Source organism: Sphaeramia orbicularis, chromosome 6 (assembly GCF_902148855.1).
Source record: "Sphaeramia orbicularis chromosome 6, fSphaOr1.1, whole genome shotgun sequence".
Taxonomy (NCBI): domain Eukaryota; kingdom Metazoa; phylum Chordata; class Actinopteri; order Kurtiformes; family Apogonidae; genus Sphaeramia; species Sphaeramia orbicularis.
The window spans coordinates 33,372,134-33,398,713 of NC_043962.1; the positions used below are offsets into that span (position 1 = coordinate 33,372,134).

Here is a 26,580-nt window from a genome sequence, read left to right on the forward strand (position 1 = left end):
TTTTAAGATGCTGAACTTTGGTCCATGAGCCATAGGATAAATAAGAGATTCGTGTATTTATATAATATTAATCCTCATTAATGACGAATTCATTATTAATTTGTAAATTTAAGATGTTTGTCATGGATTCTAAACTTTAACCTCAAAGGTTATGAAAATATAATTTGCTGTGCTAATTTTACATCATTTATTTAATGTATTTTCCAATAGTTATTGGTATTAATTATAGTGTGTTGCACAGATTAATAATATATTTATAGATTCTAATTTTGGGGTATGTACCAGCTTCAGCCAGTAGTCAGCTCTCTGTAACAAAAAACAACAGGAAGCTGTTAGTGTTGATGTCTGATTTTACTTCAATAAAAAAATGTACATCAAAACTTTACAATGTTTAAAAACTTTAATTCCCCCTAATATAAAACCCAAGATCACAAAGACGTAGCAGGTCGACCAAGAAAAGAAACCGAGCATTCAGTTTGAGGTGATGGGATGCCCAAATCCTTAAACAAAACGGACACCAACAGAAAAGGCAAACCAACAGTAACATGACTGTAACAAACTGAACTGATTCATTATATACTGGCTGAGATTTGAATTAGTACGTTCCCTTTTTGACATAAACTCAACTGAATGTCATGCACGTTGAGTTATGATAACACTGGTCTAAAGTAGTAAAACGCCTCCAGAATTAAAGTAGTGAAACTTCACTGAGTTTGAGTCACTAATAAAGAACAGTTCAGTCAAAATCCTGGTTGGCTGAAGTTTCCAAGATACAGTCTTGGATCAAAATATGAAATAGTGAGAATTAAGGGTTAATGGGTTTTACTCCAAAGAAATGTTTGTCTCAGTGCTACCAGATCGACGTCAACATTACAACACATTCACTTTACAGGTTCTTTCATTATTAATCTATTGTATAAATGTACATAAACCAAAAACACTTTATCATATACATTGGAAAAACTTCAGCTAAGCAGTACTTTTGTCATTTGTTTTTTAATTCATCTTATTAAAATATGTAAGATTTAACACTTTGAATCTCTGAGGCTGAAACATTGTAGACCAGTGTTATCAAGAGCTGGTGTAATGTCAAAGTAACAGTTTACATCCTGTTTGAGAAGCTTATCGAATACAAATAATACAGTTAAATAGCAGCAAAGACAGGTCTTCTCGTGTTGTGCCAAGCTCATGGAGAGAATGCTCTAAAAATAATACGGTATACGTGCCATATGTAAACAAAAGTTTAAATATTAAACATGTTAATGCAATAGGATTTACCCATGTAACCATGTTAGCACATGAAAGCAATTTATAATTATGGAGAGCACAGGGTAAGTTAAAGATGAGTTAAAGATGAAAGATGTGCTAAACTGTTTTCATCCACCACAGAAAGGAAGAATAAAGAGAAAGATAAGAGTTTTCAATTGGTAAAATTAACTGTTAAGTTTTGCAGAACATGCTGTTGTTTCCTTGATTTTTAGCTGAGACAAAAGAAGCTAAAGTTAAAAGAAAAAGAAGTGTTTCCATCAAACCTGCACAGTGAACAGTCTGTATATTATTAATACCAAAACACATAATACACGACATACAATAATATTAAGTGTAAGGCTGCAGCACAACACAGACACTTCCCTGAAAGTTCTGTATCATCTGCTCTGCAAAAAACCAGACATGCAACTGGAATATGTTCAGAAAAATTCCAAATTATCCATCCTCTTTAGCTTTATATTGGATAAGTCAGTGCATTTTTGGTTATTTACAGAACAGAAATACTGAAATTCTTCTCCTGTCTGTTTGTGTTTTGTGATATCGTACTATGTAACAACACACTGACAGAGTTACAAGTAACAACAACAGCAAAATGTTTAAAAGTGTTTAGATACATACGAGTATGACATTCCACGGATGAACCGGTACATCGAATCGATTATGTGACACCGTACAGCTGATTCATGCTCTGTAACGTTTTAGCTGCATATTATTTGGACTTAACGACCACTAACCTTGTAGTAGCTTCCCACTGATCTGCAGGAGGTTTTTGTGTAACTGTGATCGGCTAAAATCAGCTGTTTGTTGGAAGGCAGTTGTGTCGCTGTTATTATGATGATATTAAGGTGGGTATAGGTTTAGCGTCTGATATCAGCTGTGATTTAGCTGTCACAATCTTTAAAAAAACCTTCTTCTGGTTCCTGCATTTATGTAAATATATACTAAGACTCCTGGTTGGAGGTCGTTGCCATGGTCACCAATGCACGTTGAGCAGAGATGGCGTCGAAGGCTTCGTCTCTGTGGATCATCCCACCGAAAACCAGCGGCTGGAAGAACAGATCAGAACAAATGAACCAGAGACTGACCCACTGTTACCTGAGGTCACATGATGGTCTCTGCTGGAATAATCCTGACAATAGTAGCTTTTGTTTATTTCAGTAGTTTTAGTAGTACTTTAGTAGTATATGTATATTTAATATTTTATCCTGTAGCTTTTTGCACATGCCTGCTAAACAGAACAGAGGTGCAAATCTGATTTTCATTGTTCCTGTGACAATAAAGATCTATTCTGTTCTATTCTATTCTATTCTATTCTATAAACAACAATATTTAACTCACCCACTGCACGCTTGCTACTTTATCATTATTATTGCTATTTTATGTCACTTTAGTCGCTTTAACAAACTTGTTTATATTTTTTATCGTTTTTATTTTTCTATTAAATTTAGCGCATACTGTCTTGTGCTGCTGTACTCACTTGAATTTCCCCGCTGGTGGATCAGTAAAGTATATCTTATCTTATTTCAAATCAGTATCTCTATGACCATTTGTATGTTATGGCTCAAACTACACGTTAAAAACAGTAGTATTTCTTTTTATGTGCCATTCTTTTTGCATGGTTTAGTCATTCTAACACCATGGCTCGCTTCATCATATGCAATTTTTCCACAAAAATAATCTCACACCATAGACAATAACGCTTAAAGGGTTAGTATTAATATTCCAAACTCTCAACAGCAGGAGGAAGTTACATATCAGAACACACCAAAACCACCAATGAATCAATGCTATGTATTGTTTACACTCATGTGTATAATGGTATCATCAAATTTTCGTCTTCAAGCTACAATTTACAGCAGATTTTCTAATCTTCGCGTACCGATAATTAACATTATATTAACATTATAGCTCTGTTAACTCAGCTCTGTTTTCAGACAGAAAACAGCCACAATAAAACCACAAATCCCCTCAGTTTTCTGTATGATTTGTTCAATACCTGCACTATAGATCTGTTTGGAATCATCTAAAACAATGTCAGAACTGTATTAAAAAAATGTGTATTAATTTATCAAAATAGTTGATGATTTATTTAATAACTGACAAATAATTGATGAATCAAATAATCTTTGCAGCTTTAATTACCATGACAGCTGAACGGGCAAGATGAACGAACACCTAAAACTCTCACCTTCTGTGTGGATGGTGTTGCTATGGAGATGCCCATCCCAGATCCTGGTAGCACCGACAAAACTTTATACTATGACAATCAAAGAAGGAGGAGGAGAAGGTGAGGAAGAAGAAGCAGAAGAAGAAAAAGCTATGTTTAGCATAGTTAATGGTACAAATAAAGTAACTCTGATTGACAAAAAGAATTGAGAAGAAGCGGGTGAATTTTCTGAGATATGTGACTTAAATGTACCTTTTGGATCTCAGTGATTTCACTCAGTTTGATGACTTTGTTTCTTTTAGACGGTCCAGAACGTGAACTGGAGACCTCAAAACACAGATGACTGAGGGCAGACAGAAACACAGATGTCCCTTGAATTTATTCATTTTATATTCTATTTTTCCACTTAACTGCTTTCAGTTTAGAAAACTCTTCTTCAGGGAAGATTTAGTCAAGACAGCAGTATTGAAATGTTTAACTAAGGTCAAATAACTTAAATATCTATCGTCCATTTGTCCAACTCACTTCTCTGTGATGTACAGGACTCCGTTGCGGATGTAGTCTGTCGGTGTTTTCTTGTCTCTGTTGATGAGGCAGCAGCGCCAGCCGTTCTCACACACTGACACAAAAACAACACAATACCTGGTCAACAAACAGCTTTTCTGGTTCTGAAAGTTGAATAAACCTTTAAAGAGGTTTGACGTAGTATTGGTATTCCAAGGTCTCAGGAGGAAGTCATGGACCATATGATCAACTTTTCTTCTTCAGTCATAAACTCATGGCCACTTATTTAAAATAAAATAACACTGTGTCTTATAATCTTCATGTGCTGCATCAGCTGATAGTTTACCTTATAGCTCTGTTAGCTTAGCTGTGTTTTAGACAGAAAACAGCCACAGTAAAACCACAAATCCCCTCTGTTTTCTGCACAGTTTGTGTTGTCAGTACCTGCACTAAAGATCTGTTTGGAATCGAACAAACAAGCTCAGAACTATCACAGTTTAGTCTGAACCACAGATCAACAAACAGCGACTTAGCAAAGATCATAACATCATATAATGACTTTATACCTTCATAAACCTCATGATCAAATGTGTGTTGAAAAAACACTGATTTCAGAATCAAACTCCATTCTTTTCGTTTACAGCTGTGTCCAGGGGTGAAAACAACAGCAATTTTAGCTTTTATCACTTTGACTCTAAAAGTTGGTTCTTTTACAGTTCTTGTCCCTTATCTTCATTTTTTGATGCTTTGAGTGACTCACTACTCCCTCTAGTGGTCACATAAATCCTCCAGATCATCAATATGACTAGATTGAGTTCATATCTCTACAATCCATCTTCTCCACAGCTCTTTATTTTCAACACTCTAATGAGAATTTTAGGTTATTTATTAATAATTGAAAGCACAAACCCTATCTGTAGTCCCTTTAATGCTTCCATTACATGTGCTAACAGCTAAATTATAGTGTGTTACTACATATTTGTAAACAAATCATTAATGATATGTTATATAATTTGTAAAATCACACCATCGATGTGAGCAGATTCATGTTTTTTTGTTTGTTTTTACATTTGAATACTTCGGCATAACTTCAGATCTCTTCATTCTCAACATTCTTTTTTTTTTTGTTTTCATTCTCAACATTCTAAAGATACTTTTGAGTAATTATTTTAATATTTGAAGTAGAAATACTGCATATAACCCCTTTAATATTCTGTAAAACTAGATTTAAATTACATGGACTCCTGCAGGTTCCCTCTCACCTGTTAGTGGGTGTTCACTCTCAGACAGGTTGAAGACTTCGTGAAAAGCTCCTCTCTTGGTGCTGTAGGTTCGACCTCCATCCTCCTCCCTGTTGACGCCCACAGGAGCTGCAGCTCCCACATTGCCTCGAACTGAAGCAGGTACCTAGACCAGGGGGACAGTGGGGCAGACATTATGATATGCACGAGTATGTGGATACTAGAGTCACAAGAACTGGATCAGCCAATGTAAAGACCTCCAGAGCCCCCTAGAGGCTGCAGAGTTCATTACAGCAACAGTGATTTATTTAACTAAACAAGTAGGTAATGAAAGGGGTGCTACATGATACATCTAGCATTTAGCAGCTAATACAACTGACTTTTAATTTTAACTTTCACAAACATGAGTAGAATAAACAGAAAAACAGCAGTATTTTTGTCCTCTGGTAAATGCATTTGATGACTGAATGCTGCATGACATTTGGTCCTGTATTGAATATTAGACGATACATTTGTGAAAGACTGTATTTACAGTGTGTGTGTGATAAAATCTTCTTTGCTGCTATGTGTTGTTATGTGTTGTTATATGCTGGGGCAGCAGCATCACAGCCAGCGACACCAACAGACTTATAGAATCATCAACAGATGAGAATCGCGCACAATGTTGGTTTTCATGAACACACAAATCCACTATTTTTACAATCTAAAACTTTAAAACTCATTGACCTTGTGGAATTCAAAACTATTCAAGTAATGTATAAAGCAAAGAATAACTTACTGCTGGGCAATATTCAAGAAATGTTTTGTGAAAGAGAGGGAGGCTATGATTTAAGGGGAAAGTTAAATTTATAGACTCATAAAGTGTGCACTATGTTAAAAGTTTCTGCATCACCATCTGTGGAGTAAAATTGTGGAACAAATTGTGTGTGGTGATAAAACAAATATCAAACATAATTCAGTTTAAAAAAAGATATAAATAATAATAACAATGATAATAATGGATTAGATTTATATAGTGCTTTTCTATGAAGGCATACTCAAAGCACGTACAGAGGATCCATTATTCATCCACTCTCACATTCTCCCTCTGGTGGTGGTAAACTACATTTGTAGGCAGAGCTGCCCTGGGGCAGACTGACGTAAGCGTAGCTGTCAATCTGCGAAATGATTCTTAGGAGGTCCAGTATTTAATAATGACATTGAGGCCTGTTTGTTTGTTTATTGATGATGTTGTACTGATAAATATGCTGTAATTAAAGAAAATGGTTGAATTGTTGAGTCTGTCTGTATGACTGTACTACCATGATCATATTGTTGTGTGTAATTCAATTACTGCATTATGTATTTGTTGTGGTTCGATGCTAAAATTAGGAAAATTGTGTTGTTTGATTCTTGTATCAAGTTAGTGATAAAGGTGTAAAAGCACTGAAGAGTAGGATTAAACAAGTGTATACTTCTTCCTACTCCTTTTCGACCATGCAAAATTCAGACTTGGGTGTGCTTGAAGATAGATTCTGTCCATTTAAATGTTTTATTTTGTTTTGTTTCTTTGCAAGTTCGAAAAAAAAAAAATCAAATCAAACAGGGCTGGCTATATAATCAGTCTCAGGTTGGGTAATTTTGGGACTGTGGTGGAGAGGAGGACGCTAAAGACACTGATATCCATCATGGGCAGTGATGAGCGCCTTCTCCAACACACACTGGACAAACAGTGGAGCACCTTCTCTAAAAGACCGTTGCAGCTCCACTGTTGAATGAAGAGATATAGGAAAAAAGAAAAGAAAGGCTATCACTCAATCCTGCGTTTGTTGTTCATTTTCAGTAAAAGCTGTGGTGTGTGCATCACAGGGCAAATACTTCATGATTACCTTTCAGTGTATTGTAATTCAAGTGGTCTGAGAGGACACTGCATTTCTGCATCGACTCTTTCCATGTGTTTTCAAGCGGAAGAAAATCTACCTCTGAAGCAGATTTCGTCTAATCACAGGCTTTTTAAAGACAAGTAAGGGGATAAATGTGATTGACTGTTGTGTGATTGTCATACTACATGGATTCTACAGCTCTACTTTGTGTTTAGAGGCTTGGAAAAGGGGTATCACATTTCCATAATAGCGTGAAACAACATCAGATCTGACTTGAAATGAAAGGAGAAAGCTGCTCCTGATTTTGCCTTTCAGCTTTAAAGAGATATTAACTCTGGTCCACACTCAACACTGGATCCCTCAAGCAATAAAATGGAAAAAAAGAAGTTTGTTCTGAGCTGCTGTAGAAACACTGTGGTGCAACATGCAGGACACTGTGGAGGCGCCCCACTCCCTCTGCAGAGATAAACAGCTCATTGTAAAAAAACAATACAACAATTCTCAATTTCATGTGATTATACACTGATGAAAAGATAATATCTGAATATTACATTCCTTTCTGCAATTAGATCCACCTAAATCTTACACAATGGAGTGAACACAGTAACATGGAGGTGGTCTTGGTCTGGTCCCACATAAACTATGGAGTGTGTTGAGTGTGAACCAACTATAAAGCATACTCTGGAAGTGTGAGCTAAACAGCTCCAGCAGTCCAGTGTGCTTTGTATTCTGGGAGGAAGCCCATAAACAACAGAAGCCTGTACAGTAACAGCAGCAGCAGACCACCACAGACTAAACTGAGGTCCTTAAACAGTGTTTCCCCTTACAAAAATCTGCACCAGTCTGGACCACAGGGGCTCTTTCATGTATTAATAAGAAGAGTGGATGTTCATATCATAGTTTGTAGTTAAGTATTTTGGTTTGCTTGTGAAAAGAAACAGAACCAAGGAAAAAAAGCAGCAAGTTTACAAACTCATCAACTGATTCAGATGAGCACAGAGGAGTGGTGGATGAAAGAAATGCCTTAAACAGTAAAGAAGAAAAATCACTTCAAAGCCCAACCCAGTCACAGAAATTCAATAATAATACAAAACCTGGGCTAAAACTAAAGCTAAAACTCAGGTCTATTAAACATCTCTAGTTTGCTCTGAAGGGGTTCTAAAGGTCAAAGGTCAAAATCTATGGGGTAAATCATCTAAGGGGCAGGAACTCTGTGACTCTTACGACTACAGTGTATCACACCCTTCAAAGTCACTACAAACACACACAGTATTCTCCTACCTGTTCACACTCAGACGGCTGAGAGAGAGAAACACAACCACTCAGACACCAATATCACCAGTAACACAATGACACAAAAAACCAGCACTGACATGTTATCATCCAGGATGAAGCGCTGCTAGATGCCTGGTTTGTGACATTAGGATGGGAATGACGCAATAATTAGTGATGTTTCTCTGATCAAATGACTCGAGGACAGTCTGACTTCAGATCAGTCAGTGATTCATCTGTGTACTGTGTACAAACAGACTGAAATGAGTAATTGTGTGAATAATTGTCATATTAACTGTATATTGTCTTATGCTGCTTTAGTATTGCTGTTTTACTGTCTTTTTATTTGTACTTTTATTGTTTATTTGTATTTTTATTTAATGCCTTGTAGCACCGCATTATGTAATAACGGTGCAATATGTAATAATGTAATCATTTTTCACCTCATTATGTAATAATGCCGCATTTTGTTATAAGTTATTACGTATTGTGTCTTCCAAATTTCAGTTCACCAGTAATTTTTTTCCCCATTCTTTGTTTATTCGGAGACACAAATCATACAAAATGTCCCTTTCGGGTACAATTCAATGTCCACACCTCAAATGTGAACAACAGAGTGAGTTGCTAATCCAAGTTCTTTAGTAGAATATAAAACAATTATAACAAGTGGGTGAGAGGAGAGGATTTGCTCCACTTCTTCATCAACAAGATAAAACACATTATGGAGTGTACATTTACACTAGTTTGTCCATTTTGTCCAAATAGTGAAAAAAGATTCCCTTTGACCCATAAAATAAAATGTCAACTTCTCCAGAATGAAAATGTCCTGTACGTTATTGATCCATTCTTCAGTTGTGGGTTCTTCAGGGTTTAACCGTTTTCTTGTGATAGTCTTTTTGCATGCTGCCAAAAGCATTAACAGTATTTTATCTTTCAGAGCCCAGTTATCACATGAAATATGTCCTAAGTACAGGGCTTCACACTTACAAGGAATTTTTTTTTTCACCTGTAATTTTATTGTCAGTAATACTTAATTAGTGTAGCTTTTGTCTCTTTAGCAGACACATTCTCCATGATAATGAATACAGTTACATTTGACTTAGGTTTGACCAGTGAAACATCCTACTAGTTCATGAATACTAGTTGTTTTTTGTTTTTTTTCTGATGAATTCTAAGTAAGCTGGAGTGCTTAATGTTGTTCTGCTGGTATGATGTTTTTTCTAATTAAGGCATTAATTTCAATGGTTTTTTGATGGTTAATTACATAATGTACCAAATTACTATATTTCCTAAAAAAAAGTGCTACACCCCCGCATTTTGTCTGTTGCAATATGTAATAAGTTATTACAAAATGCAGCAAAGTTTATTACAAAATACATTCAAGAATTTAATTACAAAATGCAGCATGTTATTATAAAACGCGGCGTTATTACATAATGAAAAATATGACATTATAACATATTGCACCATTATAACATAATGTGGTGCTACATGCCTTGCTTCGTGCATGTTGTTCAAGAATCAGAACTATATGTATGTATGTATGTATATGTATGTGTAGTATATGTATGTGTGTATGTAATAATTTGTGTCCAGAGTACCCGTGTGCATTTCTGTGTACATATTACAGCTTTCAGACTAACCCGTCTGCTGAGTGTGCTGCTACTGTTGCGTTCTTTCAGCTGTATGTCTGTAGGTAAACTGGTCCAGATGATATACGGCGTGTCATATCTCCGCCTCAGTTTAGGACAGCTCTTAAAGATGAAGTCGATGATGAAGAACTTTATACCTGCATAAAAACCTGTGAAGGAGAAGGAGGGAGAGGGGCTCAGAATCACTCAGTGAACATTTATTTATGCATTTTTACACCAAATAGGTCGTATCTGATGCTACCGAAAGCTGAGAAGCTGGATTTTACCTCAATTATTTTGATAAGATTAGTGGTTGAAAAGTTATTAAACATTTTAGATCAGTAGATGTGTTTGATTGCTAGTGGTTTAGGTCTTTGTGGGTTTATTACCTATGATGAATCCCAGCAGTTTGAAAGGCAGCAGACAGGATGAGATGAAGGCCACCCACAGACCGACGTAGAGCTTCTGAGTTAACTCAGGTTGAACCCACATGAACAGGCTGTAAACATACAACACACACAGTGAGTGAAATCAGTCAGTCAAGGTTTATACCGTATCTCAATCTGGAGGGGGGACTCACTTCTTTATTTTCTCTAGAATGTTTGCCATCTTCCCAAACAGGTTCTGTGAAGACAAAAACAATCAGAGCTTTAGTGAAATGAGTCCGAAGTAGCGGGTGGGACTCACCTGAGCCACATCTCACCTGAGCCTTCTGAGCCACGTCAAGAACAAGTTGGAACTTCTCTGACACTGTCAGATCTTCTTTAGGCGGCTCCTGTTAACAAACACACCTCTGTAACATCACAGGTGAGAATGGAGCTCTGAAATACATGTAGCCATGTCACGTTTTGTTTCACATTTTTCTGTGCCCAACAGGTTTGGAGAACATGCTGTTTTGTACATTAAAGGGCTAAACCCACTTTTATTAGTCTGTGGTACATTTATTTGTATATTTGGACCCAAAAAGTTCAAAAAGTTTGAATTTGAACCCTCCAGGTGCTGAAAAGCTATCTTTATATTCATTTTGGCAAAAATCAAGTGGATTTCTACAACCCTTTTCAATTCCTGCTTAATTTGTTTCATCTGCAACTAGTTACGTCACGCCATTTGCACATATAAGGTCAAGACTTCTGACAAACATTTCTCTGAGTACGACATAATTGTTTATCAGCAGCAGCAGTTGTAGTCCATACTGAAAATATGTCCAAACTTTGAGTCGATTACCTAAAATGTTCAGTTGTTGGCTGAAGGGGACAGAGCAGCACAGCCAACAACCTGGAGGGGGTGGGGCATGAAGTGTCTCATTTGCATTTAAAGGGCCAGCGCTCAATACTACCTTCCTGGTGTCATTACTCAGAAATAGGGTTGAAGATGGACCTGTGGAGTTTAATTAATGAAGAATTCAGACCCAAGCAGAGCATTTACAGTTTATGTAGACCACAGGAAAGGTTTTAAAATGCATAATTCTATTTAAAAGAAGCAAAATGTCACTCTTTTAAATGCCCCGTAGACATGATTAACTAGATTGATACAAGAAAAACAATGAAAAACAGTTTGATGGCTCAGCATTGATACAGGCATGTCCATAAGTATTTGGAAAGTGACAAAAAATGGTGTAATTTTGCCTCTGAACACTAGAACAGTGCATTGAAAAGTCAATGAAATATGGACATTCAGCTTTAATTCGAGGGGTTTAACACAAAAAATCCATTAATTATTTAGATATTACAATAATCTCTCTATTTTCAAAGACTCAAAAGTAAATGGACATCTGACTGACAAGCAGCCCCATGGACAGGTCTGGCCTCATTGGTCTTCACCAAATTCAATAGAACAGGTCTGGAGTTGAGACCAAAGAATAGGAACCTGCATTCAGATAAAGGGAACAGGCCGTCTAATTTATTTCCACATATCAGTAAAATAATGCACATTGTCAGTACTACATAAATGACACAAATGTCTGAACTAAAACACTGTTATTTCTTTTCTTTCTTCCTTCTTGTTGAAAGTTTTTTCACTGCCTGAGATAAAAATGTATTTTGTCAAACCAAAAGAATTTTCCAGTTCAGTTCCCAGTCTTTGGGACTGACAGCTTAAAGAAATGATGTATTCAAAATATGATAAAAAAAAAAAAAACAGTTAGTAACTAGGAGGAAATACAAATATTTTCCACTTACTGCCCCTGTCACTTTTATGATAAAGAACTTCTGAGAGAAAATAATTCACAGCTTTTTAAACTATACACATTTCAGATACAGTTGTAGAAAAAAAAATATTACACCACCCTTTGTTTTCTTCTATTTCTTGTTCATTTTAATGTCTGGTACAACTAGAGGTACATTTGTTTGGACAAATATAATGATAAGAACAAAAAAAGCTCATAAGAGTTTAATTTCAAGCTGATATCTAGACATTTTCCATGGTTTTCTTGATAATAACCAAAATCACTTCAGTTCTTACATCAATATCTATGGCATTGTACTGACAAAAACAGTGCTTTTAGAGATTCTATATTTTCTTTTCTGTCTGTTTTAGTCATGTCATACACACAGGAGTTAGTACTTGATTGCATAACCATTGTTTTTGATGACTTTTGATGGTCTAATAATTTTTTCCATGACTGTACTTCATATAAAATCATACTGTACGGATGAATCCAGATGTCAATCTCATGACTCCCATCCATGAGTTACTAGTGCAGCAGGTGGAGCTGTTTACCTTCAGGTGAGTTTAAGGTAAACATAATCACAAACAGTTTGACATGTAGTGACAGATTTCTCACCAATGGCTCTGAGATTTCAGGAACGATGCTCCACTGGATCCTCCAACCTCTGGCAGCACGGCATCATGGGAGCAAACAAAGTATGTAAATAAGAATTTCACAGTCAATATGTACCTTTAAGACTTTCTAAAACTCAAACAGAAAACACTGACCTCTACCACTCCACTGACCATACTAGCAGCCAGATTTTATAATAATCACATTAATAAAAGGTGCTTGCTCTTTCAAATAAAAATCTCTGTCCAAATAAAAACTCCAGACTTTTTCCCAAGACCTTGACTTTATGTACTTTTATACTTGTGTGCCTACTTTTGAGCTTATACCTGTTGTGTGTGATAGAAAAATTCATTTTAATGAATGTATGAATGTATGCATGAATGAATGATTGAATGATTGAATGCATGCATAATTTAAAGTACATTATATTTTACTGACAGAAACGTTTTCAAAACATAGGGAAATCACAAAAGTGCATCGATATCACACAAACAAGTTTCACTCGAATCATTCCAGAACCGACCAGTTTGTGAAATCAAATCAAGTTTTTTATCTGCTTTCCTCATGTATTTTTTATCTTACAAGATTGTGCCTTTGAGCATACTCTAAAATTAGACTATGAGAGATTAATTTCCATACTTTATTAAGACTTTCACACAAAATTCCAGACTTTTCAAGGTCTGGAAAACAGCATTTCAAATTTCCATACTTTTTAAGTCTTCCAAGACCTGCGCAAACACCCTGTAATAAGTTTTACATTCAATTATAAAAATGATTATTGTACAGATCCATATGTAAAACAAGTCCATAGAGAATGCAAAGGTCTATGTGCACAGTTAAGATCTGGGTCTCTACCAACGGCAACTGAGGAAGGCTGAGGTAAAAGCACAACAGAAAAGCAATGTTTATGTGTTGTTTGTGATCTTTAAACAGTGATGATGAAGACAATGATGACAAAGAAGCAAATGGAACAACAGGAGTGGGAGGAAACATGTATGCACTGCAAATTATTTGATTCTTACCAAGATAAAAAAAAAACAACTTAGATTTAGAAGTGTTAGATAATTTATCCTGTTTTTAAGAGTTAATTTCTTATTTTAAGTGTTCATACATCTGTAGACATGCTTATTTCTAGATTTAACAATCTTAATTCAAGAAATCTTGTCAAGTGAAATTATCTTGCTGCATGGACAGATATTTCACTTATTTTGAGTACCTTCTTCCTCAGATTTAGTGTTTTTATCTTGTTTTTAGACACCCCTTTTTTGTGTGTGATTGTGCATTTTCTTGCCGGTTTTCTGTAAATTGTCTTAAAATTTGCCATACACTTGGATGGAACCTCAGCTATTATCTTATCTTTTCTGTGCTGAATATGGCTCTGGTGTGTTCTGCCTGTTTCTGATTCTCGCTCTGTGATTGGCTGAGATGGAGAGGACCTGGACTCACCTGGCAATGAGGTAATTTAAGGACAGACGGAGGATGGCGAAGAACAGGAACATGGGGATGGTCCAACCATACCATGCTGCGTACATGTAGATCTACATGTAGAGAAGAGGCAACATGTAAATGTACAAGATTATAATGTAGAACAAACATACTAGACACATGAAGAGAAAATACAAGCTACATGACAAAAAGATCTGCCTATCATAACTAAATGAAATAATTTAGAAAATGTGCACTTATCATACTAATCTCTTAACAAGTTATGAGGTGCATTAATTGCATGTTTCATAACAATAAAAAACAAGAATTTAATGGAAAATGACTTAGCTCTTATCAACCTATAAGTTTCAAAACAAAGTCTAAAATGAGTAAATACAGATTTAATGTATCTTTGTATAACTATATAAATTCAGCAGTTCCATAAACTTAAGTTAGGAATGAGCCTATTAGTATATAAGTTTATACATTTGTTTATAACTTATTTATAAAAGTTTCTTTGAGGCACCTCATCTAAAAAAGCAGACACTTCTAAAGTTCAACCTCCTTAATTGTAGGTTTAATATTAATATTAGATGACATTTTACAGTGGTGTTTAAAGGTTTGGTCCAAGAGAATTAAATTAAATTTAGGTTTAGATTAAAATCTAAAGGAATCTTTATTTTTAAGATGGTTTTAAAGTTTGGTGAAGCACAAGTAGATTGAAATTTACCGGTAATGTAGGTACAAAAATGAACCCTTGCTAGTGGAACCCAGTAAAAGTCATAAACACTATATGTAAAATTTATGGCAGCATCCATTTTCAGATTTTTCAAAATCCCACATCATATTTTTCTGCATTATTGCAGCAGTTGTTTCTTCTTTCTTTTTGTCACTGTTTTCTCCTTTTATTTTCTTTACAATTTTGAAAAACAAACAAAAACATGTAATGAATATGAAAACTTTTAAAGCATGAATAAGACAATGGAGACATGAAAACACAAGGATAACACATTAGAACAATAAAAAAAATAAAGTGAATGAATAAAAATGTGTTTATTATCTTAATGTGACATCAGTACACTGTCTACTCACCAGGAAGGCGATGGCTGATGTGTACACTGAGTACCAGCTGGATAAAGCAGACAGGTTCCTCATGAAGTTGGTCACAGGTCTGAATCCTCTTTCTGCAACAAAACAAACCAACCAACCAATCAGTGAGAACATTTTATCTAGATCTGAACAGACACATTCTTATGTAATAACAGATCTATAATAATTTAATACAGACTTTTAGTGTATTTTACTAATACTGCGGTATTAATATTACAAACTATTGACAGCAGAACACACTCAAAACTACCAAAACCACCACGAATTATCTTTGTTTACACACATCTGTGTGATAATTCCTAAGTTTTCTATTTCAAACAAGAATTCATAGCTGATTATTTTGACAGTCAGTCAAAACAACACTTTCTCTTATAATCTTCATCTGCTGCCTCAGCTGATAGTTTACACTATAGCTGTTAGCATAGCTCTGTATTTGTGTAAGTTTTTATAGGGTGTAAGTCACTTTCAGCTCTCAACATCTCTTGTGTTAACTTGTTAACTTTAAATTAAACTAAACTGAATTAGTCTAAACTAAACTAAACTAAACTAAACTTCACTCTGTGCATCAGCCCAATCTCCCTGTGTTTTGTTCAGTGTTTGGATTTGCTTCTGATGCTGTAGAAGGTACTCACTGAGTCGTCTCATGTTTTCAGTCAGCCTGTGGGTCACAAACACATCATTATTCATATTAAGGAAACATTTAGCGTGTTATATCTTCACATGTAGGTAAAAAGCTCAGGCAGTATTTGTGGTGTCATACCTTTTGGCGCTCAGGGGCTCCTCCGTCTCCACCGTCGTCTCCTCCGGCTGGAAGCGGAAGTCTTCAATATAAACACCGAAGCGTTCATAAAGCCACTTCAGAAAGCTGCTGAACAGAGACTCCTTCTGTTTTTCTGAGAGAAGAAACATTAACATTCAGAGATACAGTCACTTTTTACCAAATACAAAATACACCTCAACAGTTGTGTAACGTAACTGTTAAAGTCTGCTGAAAATACGCCACCATGACCATACACTTGAAGACTTTTAAAAGAATAACATGTAGAGTTTTAGTCACAAAATAAAGAATGGCAGGGTGACTGGTTGTATTTCCTTTTCATTTCTCTAAATGCAAAAGACAGGAGCTCCAATGCTTCTTTTATTATCTCCTTTAGCTCAGGATACACTGGACTATACTTTAAAGAACAGAATGCCATCCCACAGTTCACTGCAGAAATTTGTAAACATTTTTGGCACTGCATACACACTTATATGTCTAGTACCTTGTGACACAGGATGTGGAATATTTTATAACTGCTATATATCTCCCTCTTTCTTTATGGACCAGCTGCCAGAGCCTTTGACTGACGTTTTAAAGTCTAGACAACATCTGAATGTGACGCAGATCTGAATATAAACATTCCAATGTGCAATTTCTCCCTCTTCCTGATGCTCTATAGTTGAATAAAAATAGCATAACTGCTTGAACTCTTCACACTTATGGTGAAATGACATTATTTTGATAACATATTGGTGATATTCTCATTACAGATAGTATAGATGCAGTAGCAGCGTTCAAAGCCGATGTTTACACATGAACACAAACACACAGCAGCGCAGTAAAGCACATACCTTCTAACAAAGGAAATTGTCGGCAATAAATCAATATATCATTACAGGGTTCCACATACAAAACTTGTAAGAGACAGGTGTTTGTGAAAGGTGTGTTTGTGCAGCTCACCTGAAAAGCTAACTGCAGGTGTAAGAGGGGGCGGGGCTCTGCGAGAGTGAGAAGGTGAGTCTTCAGATCTGCAATGTAACAGAAGTCAAACATGAGTCAGATTTTAAAAAACAGACAGCAGGAGGTGGTTAAATAGAGTTACGTCTGAGTGAGCACCTGGATCTGAGGGTGTCGTTGATCTTCTGCTCCAGTTCCATGCGTCGGTTGCGCTCCCGCTCAAGATCCTGTTTCAGGGAGTCCACATTCGACTCTTCCCGAAGTTTTTTGAGTTCTTCCTCTGAATGTGACAGTAAGATCAGAGTGAATCATTCATTACACCTCACTGGAAATTCATTTTCCAAACCACATAGTCCTCATAGGGGTCACAGGGGGTGTCGGAGCCGTAGTTCATGCACAGCCGTCATATAGAGACAAACAACAATTCACTCTCACATTCACACCTATGGGCGACATAGGTGGAACAATCAACCATTTAAGGTGCATGTCTTTGGACGCTGGGAGGAAAAACCCACGCAGACATGAGGAGAACATGTACTCCACACAGAAAGGCCTGGCACCAGATGTTGAACCTATGACCTGCTTACTTTGAGGTGACAGTGCTAACCACTGCACCACCGTGCTAACCATAAGCATGATCATGCAATAGTGGCACAATAAAAATAAAACAGTTCATGTGCATGAAACAGTTAAACTCACGGAGGAAATGTTTCTCTAACAGGGCGACTTCCAGGAGACCTTTGACCTCAATCAGGTCTGTTCTGGTGTCATCTTGTAGAGCAGCAGAAAATGAGCCAGGACCAGCCTGACGCACAAACACACAAAGCACAGATGAATATTAGCTGGTTATCAGATCTGAGAACTCAGAGATGCTCCTCTGTTAACAAGCTTTCATATTAACATTTTTAACAACCTGCTGACTGAAGATTACTATTTTTTCATCATTTCTCTGTAGAAATCAAAGAGGGCAAGAAAAAAGTCCTCAATGAGGGATTCTAATGAGTAACAGAAACAACAGGAACAGAAGACAGCTCCCTCTAAAATACTCAGTTTATCAGTGGTTCATTATTGGTTGGCCTGGTTGAGTGCATGTTAACATGTAGACTTGTTCATACTGATGGCTGTAGGTAGGTGGTAAGAGCAGCTGTCAGTCCTGGCATCATACATGTGTGTGATCATACCTGAGCATCACTCTGTGACTCTGCCTCCCCCTCCCCCTCCCTCAGCTCCTCCCCCTCTCTGACAGAGTTGCGGGGCCTCAGTAGGACTTCCTCGTTGCATTCTGTGTCTGATGTGTTCGGAGAATCAACCAGGTCCAACTCATCCCGTTTCTGACCCCGAAAGCGGATTCTGTCCAGACGCCTCAGCATAGCGGTTACCGTGGAGACCGTCTCTACCTGGACATGGCTGACAAATGCTGAAGAAAGGAAAAGCAGAAGTGTGATGCTTTCACATCTTCATGAAAGTTTCATGATTTCCAGGTTGACGTCAGTCAAATTTACACCATTTTAGTTTTTGTTTTTTTGGGGTTTTTTTTTTTAGTTTTCTTATGACATTAACATAAATGTTTGACAAAAAGAAAATTTACTGAAAAATATAACAAACTCATATTCCATGAATATGTCAAAAAAACACGTGTTTGACATTTCTTTATTTCAACTTGTTGTGATTGATCAGCATCTAAGTTGTAGTAAGTAAAAAAACAATCAGCTCTTTAAAAAGATGCTAAGCATTTTGACAAACTGACTATTTGTGTACACTCCTACTCTACTACAACAATTCCTACAAGGACTGGTTTAACTGGTTCTGATGTTTCCATTTGTCCCTCTGCTTATCACTCTGACCAAGCACACAGCTGCATATCTCTACATGTAGAGCAAATAACTTTAATTACTTTATTCTCCTCTTCATTTAACTTTAATTTGGTCTCCACTAACTCTTAAAAAAGTCTTTCAACAGCATTTTCAGTAATGATGATATAATATAACAAACCTAAATTTCCCATGGAAATATAACATTTCCATTCATTTCAGTAACGATTTTATATTGAATTATTTTGATTAAATGTGTAAATAGACTGACAGTTCACTGTTGGGCTGGGCAAAAACACAAAGACAGATATTACAGCATCATTTTATTACCCTGCCCCCTGAAGGGGAGGAAAGGGTTTGTTCTGTTTGTTTGTTAACGCTCTAGCAGCAAAACTATTGGTTGAATTCATGCCAAATTGGGATTATAGATCGCCAGTGACCCAGAATAGATGTGATTACAGTTTCAGAAAAGTAAGTCAAAGTTTCAATTTTTATGAATTTTTAAAATCTTTTTTCTTCTCCCATTTACTTATCTTGGGCATAATTTCACATCTATAAAAACATTAATTTTCTTTCAATTTACTTCAAAATTAGCACATACATGTTGGCAATTGATATGCTGACATCAGCACACGCATACACATGATGACATCAGCTGGATCGATGCCAAAATAAGCTACAACACGTATAAGGAGCGGGGTTTGTTGTGCCTGGCAACACTTGTTTTGTGGTTATTATCATTATTGTGATACATATTTAAAAGTTGCTGTTTTACTTAATCCAACTGACTGCTGGAGCCTGGAGTACTTTTTTTTTAATCACATTTTTATTATGTGCCAGAAGTTTCTATTATATTGTATGTCACACTGTTTTGTTATTAATTATAGTGGATGTCACCTGCTTGGTGCAAAACAAAACTTCTTATAACTTGAGTTAAACTGTCTGGGATCATCTGCACAAAAGCATGAATAAGACAGGTCATCAAAAACAACATTCCTGTTTCATCCAGTTTATTCTAAAAGACCTAAACTCACCAGTGACCAAAAGCCTCTACTGATCTAAAATGTTTAATAACATTTACCCACTAATCCCATCGATGCATTTTCCTAATTCAGCTATTATGCAGTTTCTAAGCTTTTCATTATAATCATCAGATATGACCCATTTGGACGTTCAAAAGCTCTGTAGTGAACATTGAAACACTGTCATTTTCTCTAACACTGATTCATCAGTGAAACCCATGTAGGTTGACAGATGACAGCAGATGTAGATGGTTTTTATATTCAGTTAGTGATATATTTTACAGAAAATGCCACATTTTTCCTTAAGTTTTCTGTTTCAATACAATAACCAGTGAATGTACTCAGAGCTTTAATGAATATCTATATCATCAGTATATTAAATACATGCTAATCAACATAATTATTGTACAAGACAAACCACTGAAACACGGTGTGCTCTGCCTCTAGGCAGAATAAATCAGTTACAGCGAACTGTTTTTTATTGGGCCATGGTTGCATGGAATGGATTGCCAGGGTTTTTGTTGTTGGAAAATAATAGAAAATGTTTTCAAAAGAAATTAAAACTTTTTTGTTTACACAGCAGGCATGAAATGGAATGAGTATTGCTAATATTGAAAGATGTCTTATGATTTGTATCAGACAGCTATTGTTTGGTGAAGGAGTATGAATGTATAGTATTTATGTTGTTTGTTTGTTTGTTTATTTATTTTTAATTGCATTGGGCTGTTGTATATGTCCTGTTTGTGTGTGTGTGTGGGCGTGAATGGCGTAAGATTAATGTAAAATAATTAAAATTGTAATGTAATGTAGAGGAGACCCCAGGAAGAATAACAACTGAATCATCAGTTGCTAATGGGGATCTTAATAAATGAAATGAAATGAAATACAAGAAAACATCTGATTTTCACTAAAAAAAAATTGCGGAATGCAGAGAATAATATTGTAATAAATAGTGATAAATCACTTAGGAAAGATTAAATGTAGAGATTGTAGAAATGTCTAGGTTTTAATGGTTAACTTAACAAACATTTTATCATGACAGTTGCCTTCACTGTTTATTTCACAGATTTGACAGGTTTTGTTTGTTTTTTTGTTTCTTTTTTACAAATTTACAAATGAAACCATTGTCTTTCTTTTCCTTTAAGGACCAAAAAGCAGCCTTCAAACTGTAAAGAATTAATTATTCGGCGTTAATGGTGATATTTACCCCTCTATCCAGACTAATGCAATAACACTGCTGTCTCCTCCGCCCAGCCCATAACACACACACACGCACGCACGCACGCACACACACACACACACACACACACACACACACACACACACACACACACACACACACACACACACACACACACACACTGCTTGGCTTCCATTGAGCTTTACGCACCGGCACGCGCACCACCTGAGCGGACGACAGCCAATCAGGTGTTGTTTACCTGCAGGACCTAAAAATACCCGGTCCGGTCCGAGGGGCCCGTGTTGGACCGGGTTGGACCGGATAGAGGGGAGAACAGAGCCGAGGTGGAGGACAGAACCGGAGGGGCGGAGGGGGAACAGGTTTCTCACCGTGAATCGAAGCTGGAGCAAACTTTCCCTCTTCGGTGACCGCGGCGCTCCAAACCCGTTCCAAGCCAGGCCAAACGTAGCCAGACTCCTGCTTGAACCGCTCCGGACCAAACTCCTTCTCCTCTACCCGCACTTAGCCCCTCTGATCCAGGCTGTCTGCTTGAACAGGACCGGGGCTTCCTCCGTACCTGAAACAATCACAGCTGTGGGCGGGGCAGCCAGTGACGGACAAACGCGGAAGTGACGTCACCACGCACGGCGTTCTTAAAGGAAACGGCGCAGGCGGAACAGGAGCGACACAACTTTCCGTGTTTAGAAGAAACTAGTGTACTTTAACAGACAGGTGTGGCTGTCGTATTGTGTTGACAGAGAGGTGCGGTTGTTGCAGCGTGTTTCAGGTTAATATTTAACATTTGAACCCGTTTGTAAACCTGCAGAGTCTCACCTGGAGGCGGATATGGTCTCCACTGTCCAGAATACCGACATTGAACAGGTAAGACTCAGCCCAGGCAGGTGTGTATAGGTCTGTGCAGGTTTTAGTTCAAGATAACTAGATCTCTGTTCCTGCAGCAGCACTTTATTTAACTGAAGAGAAGTTTGATCTTTACGATAAAAGCAGACTCTTACAAATAAGGTACTGACATTGAAGTTGACAAAGTATACAGATTCGTGCAAGAGTTAGAATTAGATGTAAACTACTCTTCCTGAAACTTTTTACCATCCATTCTGGTCTTGTAGTTTTTTCTTACTTTGAAAGGATGTTACTAATATGTACTCTTTATTACAGACATGTGATTGTACAAATAAAGACGCAAATACATTCTTTATTTATTTATCATTTTAGTTTACAAAGACCATGTACAAAAACATTCATACCAGAGAGAAAAGACATGCTGTACCAGATTTCCATGGATAGGTGATATTCAAAGTAGTGGCTAAAATATGGGAAGTCAAACACAGGAGGTCTGACCACACCATGCCCCCCAACCCCCCGAGTCTCCACGTATAGTCATATTATGAGACACATCACCATAACATATACTCCAGGGTGATGGGGTACTAAAATGTTGGCAACGCTAATGTCCTCACAAGAAAATAAATTAAACCTAACACATTTTCTGACCTCCTGGGAGTTGATTCCATCCGTTCATGGTTTTGAAAGGGAATGTAGATGGTCCAAAGACATGAGTTCCTTTACACGTTACAGTCCCACTGAGTTGTTGACATTGACACTCTGGTCATTTGTTCTAAGCAAAGATCTCTTAGATGTGCAGCATTATGAAATAAAATTCTCAAAATTTGACTTTTTTTTTTCCAAGTGCATGACAATGATGATACAATTGTGCTTTCTCAACTTTATTCATAAAGCACTTTAAGAACAACCACTGCTTAAAGTGCAGTATGTCAATCATAAAAACATATACAACTAGCAGTAATAATTTCTCATCTGGGAGTTTGGTATTTCCCACCAATTTTTATGCTCACCAATGAAACACCATAATTCTCTGTTGATTAAGGAACTGGAACTTTAAGCATTATGTAATTACATCTCTACACACTTAAAAAAAAAAGTTTAATGCATCAATTACAGGAATTGTTCACTGTGGCACCATTTACACCACCAGTGTTTATGAAATGTCACTATAAATCAAACATGGTTGTTTAAGAAATGAGAAGCTACTCACTGTTGCAACTGAAACATGTTAAAGGTTTAGATATTTTATACAGTTAGTATTATTATGTAATTTTTTTGCATCCAAACATTGACCATTTTAATCAAAATAATAAAAGCTGGTGTATTGGTCTTTCAGTCCTTGTCAGGTGATAATCAATCATCTTGTGTCTCCTGTGCAGAAGGATGCTGAACATGCCGTGGTTGTTGCTATGACGTTTAAAGCTGTTTTTGGATCTGATGATGGTGATGATGTTTACGGTGCAGGTGTGGCCTTCACATTACTGCAGGTCAGAATTCAACACAATCTGTGATATTACACTTCTACATCCTTACACCAAACCAGACAAATCAGTTTCTGTCTTGCTAAAGCAAATAATTCATGCAAATGGCTTGTAAAACTGACGACTACACACTGATAAATGGAAAAACATGAGGATTTTACTTTTTCTGTGTGTGGACTAGTTTATAATCTAGTTGACATACATGTAGTAAGCACACAGGCAAAATGTGTAAAGTATGGATATGCATTCCAAGTGTAACACAATAGAAATCAGAGGACTTGAACAACAGAAGAGTATTAAAGAAAACAAAAAACAAGACTGTCTTTGTTCTGCTCAATGATGTTAAATCTTTTGTGAGCGCCTCCTTTGTACAAACCAGACCCTTTTTCCAGTGGTCAAGAGTTTACTACCATCAGGTGCACTTGCAGTTTTATAATTACTGAACAGTTGTGGCATAAATTGACTCTTCACATGCATTTGATTCACCTTTGAGATTGTTCTTCAACCTATCACAAAAACATGAGGGGAAAAAAAACAGGAAGCAGCAAAGTTTACAAAACCAAAATTTGTGTCACTACCTAAATGTTTGACTGTGACCTTATCACAAAATTACAAAACTGACTGTAAAGCAGAGATTATTTCACTTTCAGATTGGCTGCAACAACCAATATGTTTCCAGAGCTTCATGAGCCAGTGTTTAATTATTTAAAAAAACAGTCACATCATCTGCTGAATATTTAAGACACTTTTTTCATTGTGCTACATTCCCACATCACTAGTAGTTTATTTTGTCCCACATACACAGCCTGGTGCCAGAAATAAGCTCCAAAAGTGAATTAATCTGGCGCTTATAATCATCCCCAGCAAATGCAGCCTTTCATTTTGTTCATTAGCTAAAACCTACAGTATTTTGTTTTGGGTTTTTTTTCTGTCCAGGCTCTCCAAACAGTGAATGAACGGCTGCTGTTGGAAAATCCGTCCGAGATGCTGCTGTTTGACATTATCCTGATCACCACCGACAGGCAGCAGCAACAGCAGAGTGATCGCATCATGAGCAGCACCAGACACCACGGTAACTTTATCTACAGATCATCACTTAAATGTAAAACCTCAGGACCACTGGTGAATGTGGGTAACTTTACCACACACTCCGTTACTTTGCACTTGAAGCTGTTTAGTAACAAAGTATTAAATATTTGTGACGTTGACGCAGATTTAGACTCATTTGGGATTCTGTTGTCAGGTCTGCAGATCCACAGGTTCTGTTTCTCCTGTGAGGACGACTTCACGGACAGTTTACTGCAGAATAAGGTGCACCTCTTCCTCTCGACAGATAAAAATGAGACGGTGCAGGCGGCGTCCAGAGGTCAGCAGGGTTTTCTCTTCTTTTTTCTCTCATGATGAAAATATATAGTGCCCTGGAAAATGAAACGACAATGTCTTGAGTATTTTTCACAAATAAATATTTAGTTTTTCTTCATACTCAGTAAGGGCATTTTAAATGTACGCACACTGTTTATTTCCCATAAGACCTCATTAGAGCACTAAATGTGAATTAATTAGGATTTATGTAAGGCCCTGAAAAGTAGGACTATGAGTTAGGAAAAAAAAAATTAAAACTACCAATGAAAATGTAATGTTGTCAATTGAAATAAAAACAAACTCAATAAAAAATATGAAAACCACAAGAATAAACAACACAGCATGAATTCAAACAAAATAGAATCGCAGGTAAAAATCAGTCGTTTCCTTTCAGTGTTAATCATTAATGGTTTATAAGAGTAAAATGTCTGATGGCCTTGTTAAATTTACACAGTGCATTGTGTCATCATAGCTTTTCCAGGTTCAGTAAAGGCTTCTGTCATAATAGCTAATAAATGAAATTCCTCAAAATAAAACTAAAACCAATTATAGTAAAGCAACCGAAGAATAGGAGTCAGAAAAACAAACACAAAACCAAATAAAATTAAATATAGCTACATGTGTGGAGAAAATAATCCCTCAGATGACTGGTTTTTCAGGTGTCCTCTCAGCGCTGGTCGACCATCAGACCACTCTATGTTCATCTCAGCAGCTCAAAGTTGTGTTCTGTGGAGACTCCATCGTCCAACCTGACGCCGACATAAACGCAGCCAGCCGTCAGGCCGCCGAGGTGTGTTCAACAAAACCTTTCATACCGAACATTCTTGAACACTGATCTGAACTCTGTCGTTTGAGTGTGGATCAGTAACTCTCACCCGCCGTCACCTGCAGGTTTTCTCAGCTCAGCTTGGTGAGATGCGGAGGAGGTTCGGCGCGTTAGACAGCCCGCTCAGCATCGTCGTCATGACATCATCGGGTGGCAGGGACAGCTGTTGCAGCGCTCTGCGGACGCTGCGGACCCGGGGCCTGAGCGTGGACGAGGCCCACTGCCTGGCCGGAGCACCTCGGGGCATCATCCTCTCTGTGCTCCGACCTCACTTCCAGCTTAGTGATGGTTTGAGTGGCCTACAGGACTGACAACATCCTGTCACATGACTTCACAAAACCTTCACTGTGTCTTATACAAGCTGTCAAAAGCCATGTAAATACCGTTAAAATGGTCACTGACTCCGCATGTGAGTTACAGAACAGGAAGAGCTACTGCACATTCACACACTAACATGAACTGAATTGTGTGACTCCACTCTGAAGAAACACCATCAGTACTAGTGCAAATATTTATTCAACACACCACTTCCTGTTTTAAAAACATCTTGAGCTGTCTTTCTCTGATACTGATGTAGAGTCAACCACTAGGGATTAATCTACACCATGATTTTTTGTTTTTAACCCATAAAGACCCAAATATACACCAGTGATCAAAACCATCTACTGATCTAAACTGTTTAACACCTGTTGATCCACTAATCCCATCAATACATGTAAATCATTGGTGTAAAATAGAGCTGCACGATATTGGAAAAAACTGACATTGCGATTTTCTTTTTAACCCTGCGATATATATTGTGATATGAAAAAATACTGGGGAGGATATAGTAACTTTGTGGTGCCAATGTAAATGGTCAAACTAATTAGTTGTGTTTCCTCTCGTGTCGACAGGTTCAAGGCACTATCGACACAAAACACGTTTCAGTATCATCCTCCTTGTAGCTGAAATAATTCCAGATAACTGATATTGCTTTTTTTTCTGCACCAAGTCTTCGTTTTTGGTGATTTTCTTTTGGTCATTGCTCATTTTTCAATGTGGTTACCAGTGACTCCCT

The 26,580-nt window shown here is 37.0% G+C and overlaps 2 protein-coding genes across 3 annotated transcripts; one reads left to right on the forward strand and one right to left on the reverse strand.

Moving 5' to 3' along the window:
* Positions 1 to 334: 334 nt before the first annotated feature.
* On the reverse strand, positions 335 to 21,512 carry LOC115420790 (GRAM domain-containing protein 4-like). 2 transcript variants are annotated; one of them, XM_030136316.1, is made up of 20 exons: positions 21,380 to 21,512; positions 18,159 to 18,394; positions 17,677 to 17,782; positions 17,137 to 17,257; positions 16,981 to 17,048; positions 16,021 to 16,153; positions 15,893 to 15,918; positions 15,243 to 15,334; positions 14,172 to 14,263; positions 12,729 to 12,777; positions 10,650 to 10,721; positions 10,527 to 10,570; positions 10,336 to 10,445; positions 9,959 to 10,116; positions 8,325 to 8,342; positions 5,203 to 5,347; positions 3,962 to 4,055; positions 3,689 to 3,779; positions 3,458 to 3,526; positions 335 to 2,315 (listed from the first exon to the last, which is right to left on the reverse strand). In XM_030136316.1, the coding sequence occupies exons 2-20, from the start codon at positions 18,345 to 18,347 to the stop codon at positions 2,211 to 2,213; spliced, it is 1,782 nt and encodes a 593-aa protein (XP_029992176.1). In that variant the 5' UTR covers positions 18,348 to 18,394; positions 21,380 to 21,512; the 3' UTR covers positions 335 to 2,210. The 2 variants fall into 2 exon arrangements, with proteins under 2 accessions (XP_029992176.1, XP_029992178.1); XM_030136318.1 differs by lacking the exon at positions 8,325 to 8,342.
* Positions 21,513 to 21,605: 93 nt separating this feature from the next.
* On the forward strand, positions 21,606 to 26,490 carry LOC115420792 (cytosolic 5'-nucleotidase 1B). Its single transcript, XM_030136320.1, has 7 exons — positions 21,606 to 21,722; positions 21,817 to 21,872; positions 23,234 to 23,341; positions 24,272 to 24,407; positions 24,579 to 24,701; positions 25,357 to 25,487; positions 25,589 to 26,490. The coding sequence occupies exons 2-7, from the start codon at positions 21,837 to 21,839 to the stop codon at positions 25,832 to 25,834; spliced, it is 780 nt and encodes a 259-aa protein (XP_029992180.1). The 5' UTR covers positions 21,606 to 21,722; positions 21,817 to 21,836; the 3' UTR covers positions 25,835 to 26,490.
* Positions 26,491 to 26,580: the final 90 nt, after the last annotated feature.

Bases quoted from the DNA above. Each gene is read 5' to 3' on its own strand.
- LOC115420790 (XM_030136316.1), bottom strand. From the start codon at position 18,347: ATGCTGAGGCGTCTGGACAGAATCCGCTTTCGGGGTCAGAAACGGGAT. The intron at 10,446-10,526 runs GTGAGTCCCCCC...GTATGTTTACAG, and splicing joins ATTCTAGAGAAAATAAAGAA to CCTGTTCATGTGGGTTCAAC. The intron at 2,316-3,457 runs GTGAGAGTTTTA...CTGTTCTTCCAG, and splicing joins CAACACCATCCACACAGAAG to CCGCTGGTTTTCGGTGGGAT.
- LOC115420792 (XM_030136320.1), top strand. From the start codon at position 21,837: ATGGTCTCCACTGTCCAGAATACCGACATTGAACAG. The intron at 24,702-25,356 runs GTCAGCAGGGTT...CTGGTTTTTCAG, and splicing joins GGTGCAGGCGGCGTCCAGAG to GTGTCCTCTCAGCGCTGGTC. The intron at 25,488-25,588 runs GTGTGTTCAACA...CGTCACCTGCAG, and splicing joins CCAGCCGTCAGGCCGCCGAG to GTTTTCTCAGCTCAGCTTGG.